This window comes from Eucyclogobius newberryi, unplaced genomic scaffold (assembly GCF_026437365.1).
Source record: "Eucyclogobius newberryi isolate DKJ021-1_F unplaced genomic scaffold, fEucNew1.0.hap1 SCAF_17, whole genome shotgun sequence".
NCBI lineage: Eukaryota > Metazoa > Chordata > Actinopteri > Gobiiformes > Gobiidae > Eucyclogobius > Eucyclogobius newberryi.
In genome coordinates this window covers 13,230,750-13,245,153 of record NW_027315801.1, presented here as the reverse complement: position 1 = coordinate 13,245,153, position 14,404 = coordinate 13,230,750, and the positions used below count along the sequence as shown (strand labels likewise).

The window sequence follows — 14,404 nt, the reverse complement described above, 5'->3', positions numbered from 1 at the left end:
ATCGCAGTGGGTTTGCAGAACAGGACTGCAGTTTTTTATGAGGCGCAGGACCCTGATCTCTCTTGTTTAATATGGCAGAGTAATATGGATGTGTCCTGTAACAATTATATGTTGTTCCCGTAGCCGCACTGGAAATCCACAAATGGCGATCCTAGTCATTTGTACAAGTGACAAGCGGCATTATTTTTGCTGTTTTGAACAAACCGCACGACAAAATCTGCATGGGAATTTTGCACTTAAAGATGCGTTACATTTTGAACTTGAACATTTTGACATTTCAGGAATAAGAAAACATTTAGTCAATTCCAAACTTGAAAGAGTTGTTTGGGATGAGAGCTGTGTGGATGTCCTTCGGTGCTTCATCAAGCGTCACTTTAAAGCTGTTCTAAAGTTGTATATTTGAATACTAGCGATGTGCTAAAGGGTTTGTGAGAGCTAGGAACAAGTTAGACCAATTTAAATACTAACTTCCTCCTTTTACGGTTTGAAAATCACGTACTGTATTTTCCGGACTATTAGTCACACCGGAGTATATGTCGCACGAGCCAAAAAATGCATAATAGAGAGTCACACTGGAGTATAGGTCACATTTTTGGGGGAAATTTGATAAAATCCAAGACCAAGAACAGACATTTCATCTTGAAATGCAGTGAATAGGTGTACGTATGCTAACGTAACACCTTCAGCTACATGACGCACAGACAGAACTGTGGTAAGTGTCTGGTATGTTAACGTAACATATTAACAGTTATTCAGATAACTATAGCATAAAGAACATGCTAACACGTTTACCAAAGCATCAGTTTTACCCCAAATCACTAAATCCATTGAATTCTTCTTCCTCTGTGTCACTTCTAAACAACTCCACAAACTCCAGAGGAAGTGCAGATTCTTCTTCTGCATCGCTTAGAGCCTAGAGCGCCCTCTTGCGGTTGCCAGTGTGAAATGCGGTTGCCAGTGTGAAAATAACGAATAATATCATATATAAGTCGCTCTCGAGTATAAGTCACACCCCGGCCAAACTATGAAAAAAAGATGCGACCTATAGTCCGGAAAATATGGTAATCTCAGCTTTAATAAAACAGGAATTATATCATGATTCCACTTATATTTCCATATAAATCCAGCATCATTCACTATAATAGCGTTTGGCAGATTCAAACCAGTGTTTAATGCTTGTTTAAATAATTGATTGTACAAAATAGTCATTACCATAGTATTGCAGTTCTTCTATACATTGTTAAATACCAAATGCTGTATAAAGCACGTTTGTGGTTAATTTTACTGTTATTTTACATACTTAACCCTCAACAACACATTTCTGTTGACTTGACAATGTTATCAGAATATCTAGATAATCGCTTTTGTCAACATACTGAGGTAAAATAAAGATATTTTGAGTGATTTTGAGTCACACTTGTAGAATTTTCCATCTCACACTCATTGAGCTTAAAGGCGGTATGGACGATTTTTCGGCGATTTGAGAACGCAGGCGGAAGTGCGCATGCGCACTCCCCCGTGCGGACTGATACAACACACACGTGCGTTTGTTTATTAGCGCAACGGAGCGCATCGCATCGCTCGTCTCCTGTAGATTTCTGTCCACTTCTGCGTCAGCTCGAACTGTCTTTCTCCGTCTTCATTTTGCCCCGTACACTGAGGAAACTATATTATGATAGATCCATGCGCTTAGGCACGCGGAAACGTGAGGACGAGCCTGACGCGGCTGGAGGTGAGCGGTAAGTGCGTTTTATGATTGATACGTGGCAGGACAAATGATTTATCCACACCACGAGGAAATATGATAAAAAAAATTGCTGAAAAAAATCGTCCATACCACCTTTAATTGGAAATAAACCGATTTTAGCTCTTGTAATTCACCAGGAGGTTAAAAATAATTCCCCTATTCTGCTGTTTATGTCTGTGGAGCTTGGATTGCAAAACCCATGCAACTTTTCCACTGTGCAAACTCCATCTGCATTAATAAACACTAGCTCTTTCCTCAAAGGGCAAAGCAGGCTTGTGTAATGTCTGATTGCTCCGGAAACTAAATTAAGGAGCAAATCAAAGCCCTCAGCACCACATTCTATTTAAATAATGCTGCTGTTCATTTCTGACTCATACTTCTTCTTAAAACTCTTTAATCATTTCATGTTTTTTTATTTTTCCTGTTCAGTGGAAATTGCTGTGGTGTTCCGCCATTGCCAGCTTTTTACTGAATTATGAAGCTGTTAACATAAGATCAATGTAGAACGGAGCCTATTTAATTACAATTTGGTTTTTGATTTGGTTTGTGATGAATCGTCTTGATCATCCATTCATAATGCACATTGTAAACAGCTCCAAGACTGTAACATTTGAGAGAAAACTTAAACATGAACTAATAAACTACCACAAAAACACATGCATTTCAAAGACGTATGTAGAGCCCTGAACAGATTTGATACAGAATAAGACTCCAGTATATTTTCATAAAAAGGCTTAACTGCTTTTGTGACTTGCTAATTACCATCATTATCATTCAACAAGGAATTCTGGTAAATTATTCACTTCAATCATATTTCAGAGATCTGCTTCAGAGGTGCTTGCATTAGGACTGGACCACTTTGGGAAAAAACAGAATTCATATTTTTACAATTAGTAAAGATTTATGATTTTTGTTTTAAATCAAGATTAAATTCATAGTGCACATTATAAACATTGACTTGGTATGGAGCACTGGAGAGAAGACTCCTTATATATAAAGGGCTAATCCAAGGGTGTTTCTTAATATCCAAATCTATATCGTGTATCAAGCTTTCCTTTGAATAAAGTTCAAAATGTTAGTGAATCGTGGGAACAGGGAAACAATTCTCACAAGATCGAGTCCATCGAGAACAAAATAAGAGAACAAATAACTCTATTTTGTCCTGTTCACAATTTTGGCCTCACAACTTTTGATATATTTTATTTACCATTTTTGCTGCCGTTATAGCACTGCTTTTTGGAACTAAAGCTTGTTGACTCACAAGAACTCAAGTGTGTAGACTCTTGTGTCCCATTCATAGTCACAACACTAATTTAGAGCAGCCTTCCCGATTTGCTAATGGCAACCATTTAAATTACATTTTAATTTGAATTATAATTAATCTTTTGGCTGCATTTTCTATATAATGTATTCTACTATTTTCTCTTGATAGCAGCAGGAATTGTCTGTTCCCATAGGCAGGCTGAAGTGTACATTGAGAGGAGTGAAATGCCACCCGTAATCATCTTTATAAATTCTATCAATATACGAAGTGTGCCTGGTCGACATTTATGTGCTAATCCGCTCACCTCTTCCTCCTCTCCTCTCATGGCTCATCTTCTCACTCTCCTTTTGCTCTGTCTATCTCAAGGGGAATTTATGCTGAGCTAGGCAGTTCGCAATCGCTTTTGCAAGTGGGGAACGAATGAGAAAAAGGGGGGAGAGTGGGAGGATAGAGGCCGAGTCGGGGGGCAGGGCAGAAAAGGGAGAGAAAAATGTGTTATGCACCATTTGGCCTGGGATACTGTATGATGCCCAGAGTAGGAATCAATCAGAATAGTTATCAGAGAACGACAGGAGATGCTATAGGGTTGAGAGCACCGCAGTGGCGAGGAGTGGGTGCGAGGAAAGGCATTTCATATTTTCTTTAAACGCCTCAAGGCAAGCTTTTGTGACCAGCGGGTGAAAATAAATGGGTTTTCATAAGAGAGCATGCATTTTGAGGTAAAGGATGCGACCACAAAGGAACAGCTCATCCTTAAGGGAGAGCGTCTGTTTGAATTAAGCGGCAAAAGAGGGGAGCAGTTGTCAAAAAGAGTGGTGGAAATATATAGCTGGGACTTGGGAGGATGGATGAGGCGTAAGACAATGGAGTAAGCCTTGCCAAGAGTTATCAGTTTAAAGACAAATAGCAAACCCGAGCTCTGCAGCATTGTACGCCGACGGAGGTTTCAAAGGCTGAAAACACAAGCGAGGCAAAGGGGACGATGTTACATAGGAAGCGAGCTATTACGTGTAAACTCTCCCACAGCGGGACAATCATACCAGTTAGAGAAAGGCGCTTGTGTTATCATCATGTGTTTCTTTTGTAACTGTGTTTTCTGTTAATCTGTAGATTTCTATAAACAAAAACAGATTCCCCAGTGTTTTTATGTAGCAGGGGAATATATATGTATGAGGTAGAAAGTGGTACTACTGCTATAGATACTACACATATATATATTGTATGAGTGTAGAATCAAGACGCTCGTGCTACAAGCTCTTGCAAGATGCAGGATTGTGCACACATAATGATCTCATGAGATTTTTATATATAAATATCTCATGAGACCACGACACATCACTAGCATATATACACTTTTCATGGATATGGTGTATGAGTAAAAGTGAATAAAAGATTTCCCTTTTTTTGTTCATAGTGGCAACTGATGAATGAATTCTTCGTTTCAATCATCAACAACAATAATAACTCTACATTTTGATATTGGCTCGTGAACTCTTGCTTTCTATAAACCTACACATGTGTTTTTCATGGAGAGGGGCAGGAAGTGGAGAGGGTTTGAGAGGAGAGAGATTCAGGATTCATAACTGGAAGAATATTTTTTCATCACAGTGTAGACTATGTTCTTGTGATATACTTATGGTACTTTCTTACAGCTCGTGTTAATGCCTAGTTATTAAAATACTGATTAGTCACGACACTACCATATACTGTGTGTGCCTTCCTTAGTGTTTGATCCTAATATTTTGCTCTTGTAATCTGATTTCTCATAACCAAGAAAATCCCCCAGAGTTTTCCTGCAGCGGGAGCAGGTAGGGCTCTCGTGGAAACAGGATAAGGAGGAGCGTCGCGCAGGATTTACGACGCGTTACTGGCAATCACATTAAGATTCTCCGAGCCTCCCCGAGACAGATGCTCAGAGCACAACAGTTTATCACCTCGACACGGGATAGTGTTCACCTGCGCAGTCGCTTTTACAATGTTGAATCATGGCCCGAATCATGGCATTCATAAGCAAATCATAAATGCGGCGCATGTGGCAGTGCCCTTGGAGGATGGCTCTGATAAGTTTTCCTCGACTGTACTTCTTTTCAGCAGCGTTTGACCTTTCTCGGAGCTTTCTGGTGGTTTATTTAGCTCCATCGTCAAGAGGTTCCCGCTTTATTCTCCCACTGGCTTTCATGTGCTGCGTCTTTCGCTCGCGGCTGTGACTTCAAATCAAAATATATATTCTTGCCCAAAGGAAAGTGTGTCTTGGGAAAGTGCTGATCAAGTTGCAACAGAACCAAACAAACAGGGATTGTGCTTGGCTGAACATTTCATGATAGGTCTTCAAACAAAGCATCAAAAGAGTCATGATTCAACTAGAACACATGCTTCAAGAACAGCAGGAGGATAAAGATATGCAATAAAAGATTAAAAAGAAATTATTAAAAATAGACTCAACACTGTGCAAGTAGAGGACAAATTTAAAGCTACAATGATATTATGCACATTATGTTCAAGTGTGCACTGCCTTATTGAGAAAAGAACACTGCTAGCCCTGAACACGTGCAATACTTGACTGACTTAATCATGTGCAATACCGTCATATTCATGTGCAATACTGTCGTACTCACAAGCAATTAAGGCCATATTCATGTGCATATAACTGATGTAAATAAGAGTGTTTACTTACCATTAGTATTAGTATTATTTAGTCTTATGCTAGCTATTTTTACTTTACTTTATTTTTTATTATTATTTACTTTATTTTATTATTTTATTTTTATTTTTATCTTTATCTTTTTATTTTATTTATTTATTTTCCTCCATTCCCTATTAATACATAAGAGGAGTTTTATTAATAAGAGTTTTTGTTTTGTTTATAAGAGTTCTTCTATTAAGAGTGTTTTTTTGAAACTTCCTTTAAGTTATCTGTCCATTCTGTATCTACTGCGTTGTAACACTGACATTTCCCCATGTGTGGACAATCAAGTAATATCTTATCTTATCTTATCTTAAAAGAGTGGAAGTAGCGATAAAAGAAAGCCCCCGTAGTGGGTTTACATTGGTGGTTTTTTACCTCCTCCCATCAGAAAAGACTTCCCACTTTCATTTTCATTACGAAAACCCCGCAAATGTATTTCTGCTTGTAAACTTGCCGCCTTACCTATGCTCGATCTCTCCATTTCCACCACAACAAGCAGCAAAGAAAGAAATCCAATTTTGCTGCTAAGTGTGCTTTGCGGAAGATGTGACATTTCATCTCTTTTGGGACAAGTTTTCATGGGGGCTGAGACTTTTACAGAGCCAGTGCTTCCCTCTCTTTGTGTGGGGAGCGACGGCGCGCAGATCAATAATAAAGGTAGAATTCATCAGGTATAGTTGTGATCAGTGGAGCCGGAGACACACAGGGACACGCATACTGAAGCACCCGCATTGATTTTGTTCTTTAATGTGTTTCACAGAGTTAATTCAATTATTCATGGGGCTGCTGCGATGGAGTCAGGGTTGCGACAGCTTCTGTGAGATAGATATTAACTGTAATGATGCCACTTAATGAGAAGGTCTGTTTAAACTTTTCCTCTTCATGTTATCGAGTGTGACGGCCCTCAGGCTCTGTTCATGCGTGAGCTGACGCAATGTCATTCACAACACAGACACTGACTTTAAGTTTAGTGGCTTCATAGGATTTAAGTATTAAGTATTGAAAGTAATCTCACACAAGGAGTGCTGTTGCTTTATTTTTAAATGAAAACTGATTTCTATACAAACATGTGGTTGAGTAATTGGCTTAGCACTGCAGCCCAGGGCGCTGCCTTCAGAGGTTTCTCAGTAAAAGTAAAGCACAGCCTCTTTTGTTGATTTCTGCTTTAGGCCCTTGTTGTCTCTCATTCACTCAGTGCATGTGTGAGCACAGAAATGTGTTTGCATGATATGTTTACTCTTCCAGGTGTTCACTCAGTCCTTCACAGCCGCCTATGCCATCTACAATGTGGCGTCTGGGTAGGTAGAATGAGGAATGCTAATGCATGGATGCACTGGGCATGAGACCCATGGACTGACACTATAGAACTGACCCCAGCATCAGAGCATCACGGGGCCAGACATGCATCTCTCATCCGTCTGCTTTACAGGTCTCAGTCAGAATAAGGTTTGAAACAGATGTTAAATCTTTGCTTGACATCCCCATAGTCTCAGTGAAAATACTACCGGAGGATGATTGCCTCAACATTTGGATGTAAACCTGGTTTGAAAAGTTTTTAATTGAACCTGCAGTATTTATCATTGCCTGTATCTGCCTTGAAGGAAAACGCTTGCCTGTCGAAGACAAAATCCTTTATAGAAAAGTGTTGCATGAACCAGCCCTTGCTCTTTAAATGTTGCATCATCAGTTCTGTGATGGCATTGGCCCGGTCCACTGTGCGCTCACCTGCAGCATACGTGTGTTTCAGAGAGCTCCAGGACATCAGGCCTGTGGACACAGAGAAGGCCGCGCTGCAGTTCGCCTCCTGGGGACCTCAGGGGAACCAGCTGGTAAAACACACCTCCTTGAAACTAATTTGATTTAGATATAAGATCCTATGCAAATTGGAAACATTACCTGTCATTATGGACTGCATCTGAGCTCAGCTCTGTCATCTGAAATGATTGTGTTTAACAGAACTGTCATTTATCTGATCCTCCCTCGGCTGTTATTAGCCCCTGGCCCCTGATGGGGACTGAGCAGGTATAAATTGAGACTAAATTAAACTCAGATTCATTCACACTTGCACTTTGGTGTGGTGTCTATTGTGACTGATATATTTTAAATTAATTGGTGTTGCCAATATTACACAAGCATTGTTTAAGCATAGATGAAATAACAAAGTCTGTTATGTCGTTTTGACACATGCTCAGCTCCTCCGTCAAGTAATCTATTCTGCTCTTTATTCATGATGCTTTTTAAACTAGTCAAATTAATCTTACAAATTACACACAGAAGTTTAGAAGATTGAAAATAAGCTTCTATAAAATTGCAAGAATCACATGTTTCAGAACATGTTTTTGGAAAGCTAAACTACAGGGTTAGCAAGTTTTATAAAATACCACACAAATGGAGGTAGTATGTAGTTTGAAGTGGATTATATACTGCATTTTGTACAAATTTGCTTATTGCGACCATTCAAATTCAATTGCAATTATTTTTAGAGCAGCCCTTTTATAAATATATTTTATGAAACACCAAAAAAATGAAAATTACAACGTTCGCAATAAAGACTCAAAATGGTCTAATAATGATATGATATAGCATACAAAATTAGTACAAATGTGCACTATCTATAACTTTTATGATGAAATGTTGATGTTGATTGCGTTTTCTGGAATGTTCAAAAGTATTATTAATATTATTATTAAGTATCATGAAAAATATCTCCCTTGCATTTATTGAAATACAGTTTTATTTTTGTTTATTTGTAAAAGAAATAAAAGCATTCTTACTGTATGCTCCAAATTCCATCTCCATGGAGACAAGCAGGTGGCGGACGTCTACCAGAAAAGTACACCTTTAAATCACTGATGTAAAAAGTCAGGACACAGGTTTTACGGTGCATCTCATAACACATCTGACAGTGCCACTTCCCTGTTGGCAGGTGAGAGATGGTCTGCCTCTCGCTTTAGTGCATTGGCCATTGATTCCTTCACACTTGGAGTCCGGCCCACGTCCTCACAGGCAGCCAATGGGAGGCTGTAAATGTCCTGTGTTTGATCGTGGATTTACCTCTGTCTGCGTCTGTGCCAGGCCTATGTGTTTGAGGGAGATATCTACTACAAAGCCAGCGTGACGTCCAGACCCCTGCGCCTCACCGTCACTGACCGGGAGGACCGCGTGATCAACGGCCTCTCTGATTGGACCTATGAGGGTAAGACCAGAACCAGCTTTGGCAAGAGGCTGGGCTGAAGTGTCATACTTTTAATGCATAATAATACTAAAGGTATGTTCATAATACTAATATTATTGAACGTGGCCTTCCCCTTCTCATTCAGCCACTCGTTATATAAGTTGTATTTAGAGTGATTCATGTATTTTTTATGTATTCAAGTATCTTTATTTGTTTTTGCTGCAATCAATAGAGTTACTGAAGATAAATATGAACTGTAGCTCTATACAATAATATCTCAAACCAACTTTTCTATCGCCTTTTATATTTTTGTGCTATATTTAGTTGTAGTAAGTGGCAGTTTCATTAGTTGCGGTTGCTATAGTAATAGTAGCGTTGTTTACCGTAGCCTCTGAGTTCCACTACATTTGCTCCTTGTTCCTACCTGTCCTCCTCCTCAACCAATCACCTCTCAAGCCATTCACCACCGCCATTCTGTCATTTCAGCTACAACCCTTCATCATGCCTCCATCTCCACCGCAGCAGCTCAGCCTCCTCAGCCTCTCCATCTCCTCTTCTAGTGGATAAGAGCCAATGTCTAAGTCAGAAGCCACAAATCATATACTTGTTTTAGTTTAGTTTAGTTCAATCAGCTGTCGATGACGCCTCATTACAGACGTTAAGATTAAACGGTAAATCGATAATTGCGATTATTCAGGTCACAATGCTTTAATCATAAGAGCTAAAAGTAATTATGGTCATTTAATTAAGTCTATACTCCAAAACAAACAAACAAACAAACAAGCATACTAAAAGTAGTTTAGTCTGGTTGTTTATGTCACAGTAACTTAATTTTGATCAGAAATAGGCTTGTCAACACTGTAACATCTATGACTCTATATATTAACTAAGTACTAACTGTAAGTGTCTCATTCAGGTTTTTATTTGTAGCCACTTATGTTTAATATTATCCTGATTTAGAGTTATTGCTTCAGTGGTAAATAGTTTCAAGATTATTGTTTATTGTGGTATTTCTCTTCAAAATGAGAAATAAATGCCTATTCAGTATGTTTGATATTATAAAGCTGGTCAAAAACTAGAAGAATAGTAATCCATCAGAGAACGTGAATGAAAGTGAATTAAGGATTTCACTGTTGTTTGGTCAATAAACGTGAATAATCATAAAATGGTGATGTTTGTCTTTCTCAAACAGAGGAGATCCTTCTGACATACGCTGCCCATTGGTGGTCCGAGGACGGCGCTCGACTGGCGTATCTCACCGTCAACAACTCTGCCACTCCTGCCATGGAAATACCACACTTTCTAGGCAGCCTTTACCCGTCCAACATCTTCTTTCCTTACCCAAAGGCAGGGAATGATTTGAAAATATCTATTTTTCAGACATGGGGCTGTACTATCTTATCTATATCTATTTGCTTCACTTGTCAGGCCGGTTCGAACATCCCGTCTGTGAGTCTGTTTGTAGTCAATCTATACGGCCCGGCTCATACTCTGGAGATGTTAGTGCCGGACTCGCTCAAATCCAGGTAACGGACTTTGGAAAAACGGCTCTGCAAAAAAAAAGATTATCTGCAGAAGTTGACTTGGCATGATGCAATTATCGTTCACTGTAAATGAGACAAATTCATAATGAGAAACTGCCGGTAATCAAATACATTCATTCATACTATAGCTACTTTTTCTGCTTCATGTTCTCTCTCTGTCTTGCTTTTTTGTATTTGTATTTGTTCTTTTTCAAAAGTACAACATACTGTATATAAATGGGAAGAAAACAACTGCACCACATACATTGGATCTTTTCTGAATTGCTGCAGAATTGTCTTTATCAGAACTAGTATAAGACCACATGCTAACTTTAAACTAACTATTATTTTGTGTGGAAAATTACACTCAAGTTTCTCAAACAATGATGTGTTTCATTTTCTTTGTGGTTTTGAAATTGGTCATATGAAGCCTGTTCCTTCGTTCTGACAACACTACTGCAAATACGGTTATATTTAGTCTTATACTTGATTTGTTTTTTTTCATGGCTCAGAAGAATTTATCCACTGTGTGTTCAACTATCTTTATACAGAATAAAGTTTTTATTTGGGTATTTTAGATTCTACTGCAGGTTATCAAGTGACCTTTTTTTTTTAATCTTAATGTTCCAGGCCCGTTTAGTCTGTATATACTTATGGTTTAGTCCTGAAATAGTCCTAATTTGGTCATAGTTAAAAAAATAATTCAATAAGTACTATATAAGTGGTCAAATGATCAGCTGGTTAGTAAAATCTCTACTGTTTAGACTGGCCATGTCCAGTGCAATCAAACACGTCTCTTTTGAAAAATACTAATACTAATTCAAACGACGTAAATGAGAATCAATACTGAAAAATCCCATAGAGAAAGAAACTATTTTGACCTTTCCTCTATAGTTGTCAGTGGTTTCGATCTATATCAGAACTTAGTACATGATCACATACAGAATATTAAGGAAACTGGTTTTATTTTGTGTTGAAAATGACATTCTGTTATAAAAAAAAGAGTTTGTTTTAATTCCAGTATTGAGCCTTTTCTTTTGTATGAAGTCAGAGTTTCAAATTTGAGTCACGATACTCACTATTGTCTGCTTTGTTTCAACAGAGACAGTTACATCTCCATGGTGACGTGGATCAGCAGCACGCGTCTTGCTGTTCGATGGCTCAACCGGGCACAGAACCAGTCGGTGCTGTGCGTGTGTGAGGCCACCACCGGGGCCTGCTCCGAGGTGAAATACTAGTCCTGGTTTAGTCCTGGTTGAGTCCTGGTTGAGTCCTGGTTTAGTCCTGGTTTAGTCCTGGTTGAGTCCTGGTTGAGTCCTGGTTGAGTCCTGGTTGAGTCCTGGTTGAGTCCTGGTTTAGTCCTGGTTTAGTCCTGGTTGAGATCTGGTTTAGTCCTGGTTGAGATCTGGTATAGTTTTCATAACGTAGGGCATGACACTTGCACACACACCACCTCAATTCGGGTTTTAAATAAACAAAATCTGGAACTAAACCTGGATTAGAACTGGAACTGGAACTGGACCAACCGAACAGAGCTCAAACAGGGACTGAACAAGGACAATTGTGACTCCAAACACCAGATAAGTCCTGGTTAAACTAGGACTAAAACAGGACCAAAGCAATTCTGCATCAGGAATAATCAGCACTCAAACCTGGACCAAAGGTGTGAACGTAGTGTTAGTCCTTGTGCAGACCTGGTTTAGATCTGTTATATTTACATTGTCAAAACATAGTACTAACTAGTTTAGTTGTGGTTTAATCCTCCTTCAGTTTCTATGTGCTTCCTAATTTTAATTTTCTGGGTTTAGACCTGGTTTAACTCTGGTTTAGTCCTTACATTCACAGTAGACGGACAATTACTTCGACCTTTGAAACTTCTCTGGTTCTGGGCACATCCATTCCCTGTTCAATTTGTAATCGAATCTGCCGATGTAAAGGCGCGGTGGGAAATCTGCTCTTTTTATACTGTATTGAAAGTTCAAATTGATTATTTAAGCTGTATCTCACTCTGATGCAAGAGCTCTCCTCCAGCGCTCCCCAATGGCTTTGGAAACGGCTTTCTAAATCCCACCGATACTCAGATACTCACTTGGCAAACCATTTAATGCATATTAAATGAACATGACCTTAAAGCACAAATTGATTATTCACGATTCATTGGTCAGTTTTGTACCCACCTCACACAAAAAACGAGATGCAAAAAGCTAAGTCTGTGTGTGTGTGTGTGTCTGTGTCTGTGTCTGTGTGTGTGTGTGTGTGTGTGTCTCTCTGTCTGTCTGTCTGTGTGTGTGTGTGTGTGTGTGTGTGTGTGTGTGTGTGTCTGTGTGTCTGTGTGTCTGTGTGTGTGTGTGTGTTTAAAAGTACACTATGTAAGCTACAGCACAACATCTGATCCATGGGTTTTGAAGCGGTGAAAGATTGGGCCTAATGCCAAAGCAATGACCTTTTATCCATGGCTTTCAGTATGACAGGAAATTAAGTCCATTGCCATGACAATTAACAATTTAAAACAAGTGTTAAATTATTTTCAAAGGGGAAAAAGTCCTCAAAATATTGCTGAATATGGATGTATTATATATGTATTATATTGAAATCCATCAATAGACCTACAGTGCTGTGATAGGTCCAAAAAAGTAAAGAAAACTTAATTACTGTATAAAGCTCTATGAAGTTGTGTAATTGACGCTGTGTATTCTCTGAGCTCTGGCCAATCAGATCAGGCAATGAGCATGAGTGGAATTATACTGCAAGAACACATTTTAAAAAGCTCAATTACATGTGAATGCTTGAAGTTATATTTTGTTTGTTAAAATAAAAGGACTTAATAATATGAACTATATAACATTTGAATCATAAAAAGAGGATTACAAAGCAAAAAGTATCTCTCTGTCATTTTAAAAGCATTTCTCGTGTCTAAAACTCTCTTAAATCTTCTAATATATAACACAGTATTGGGAGTAGAGGAGATTAATTTCCTCAAATCTTTTTATTGGCAGGTTCTAACATCCAAAGGGTCTGCACTGAAGTAAAAGCTTTAAGCGAAATAAGTTTTTTATTCCATATTGCGAGTTATGATTGATTTTCTTCAAATCTTCTGGGTTTATTTTAAGGCCATTTGACACGTGAGATGAATTTTTTGTTTTATATCCCGGGTTTTGCTCCACATTTTCTTTTTCTTAGTTCCAGTTATCTATAAAGGCTGCACTGAATAATTAAAGAGAGAAAAGCTTTGTTTACCCAGTGATGCAGATGCTGTGTTGTTCAGTAATACTTGTTTGTTCTGTCTCTCTACAGAAACACAAAATGGCCATGGACATAATGCAAAACCAACGCCAGGTATGTGTCTTTATTTACGAAGTGATCAAACGCTTTACAATACAAGAAACATACTATTTATTTCCCCAAGAAGAATTGTTTCACCATCTACCAATCAATAATCTCAGAAATGCAATGTAAATCCAATGTATGAATGGTTCTAGAAGTAACTTTGCGTACATTTCAATTAATCTTTATGTATTTATGTCTAGGTTATATTCAGATAGTTATTGAATCCAGATACATTTTCTTGTTTGATATTTTGTCTTATTTATAACATAAGGATTTAAAGTATTTTGACTTTACACCAACCAAGTAGCCCTTGTTGAAGTTGAAAAATGTGTTCATAATTATAGTTTCAAAACTTACTGACAACGTCACACAGGGGAGATGAATGTGTGGCACAATTTACACAAAATAAACACATTTTCCTGACCTCTTAAACATGAATCCAACAAAATAAAGGGATTTTTATTTGGGCAAAAAATCCTCTAATTTACACAAAAACAGAGTATCTTAAACAATTGCTAAACTGAGAGCAATTTTTTACATTTTTAGCTCAATATGAAATATAACTTGACTGACTTAGTAAAATTACTAGTCCAACCTGTCACTTTAAAGAAATGTATCATATTTCCAGTGCATTTCTTTTGATCCTATGCATACAATTACAAAATAAATACACAATTATGAT

General features: G+C 38.2%; 1 protein-coding gene across 1 annotated transcript in view; it reads left to right on the top strand.

Annotated features, from left to right (window-relative positions):
- LOC140362940 (inactive dipeptidyl peptidase 10) overlaps positions 1-14,404 on the top strand; it is a 45,788-nt gene that overhangs the window by 18,944 nt on the left and 12,440 nt on the right. Inside the window, exons 6-11 of the mRNA XM_072449235.1 lie at positions 6,943-6,995; positions 7,445-7,526; positions 8,773-8,893; positions 10,065-10,398; positions 11,498-11,621; positions 13,690-13,731. Of these exons, the coding sequence (XP_072305336.1) occupies positions 6,943-6,995; positions 7,445-7,526; positions 8,773-8,893; positions 10,065-10,398; positions 11,498-11,621; positions 13,690-13,731 (756 nt within the window). The remainder of the gene's footprint in view (positions 1-6,942; positions 6,996-7,444; positions 7,527-8,772; positions 8,894-10,064; positions 10,399-11,497; positions 11,622-13,689; positions 13,732-14,404) is intronic.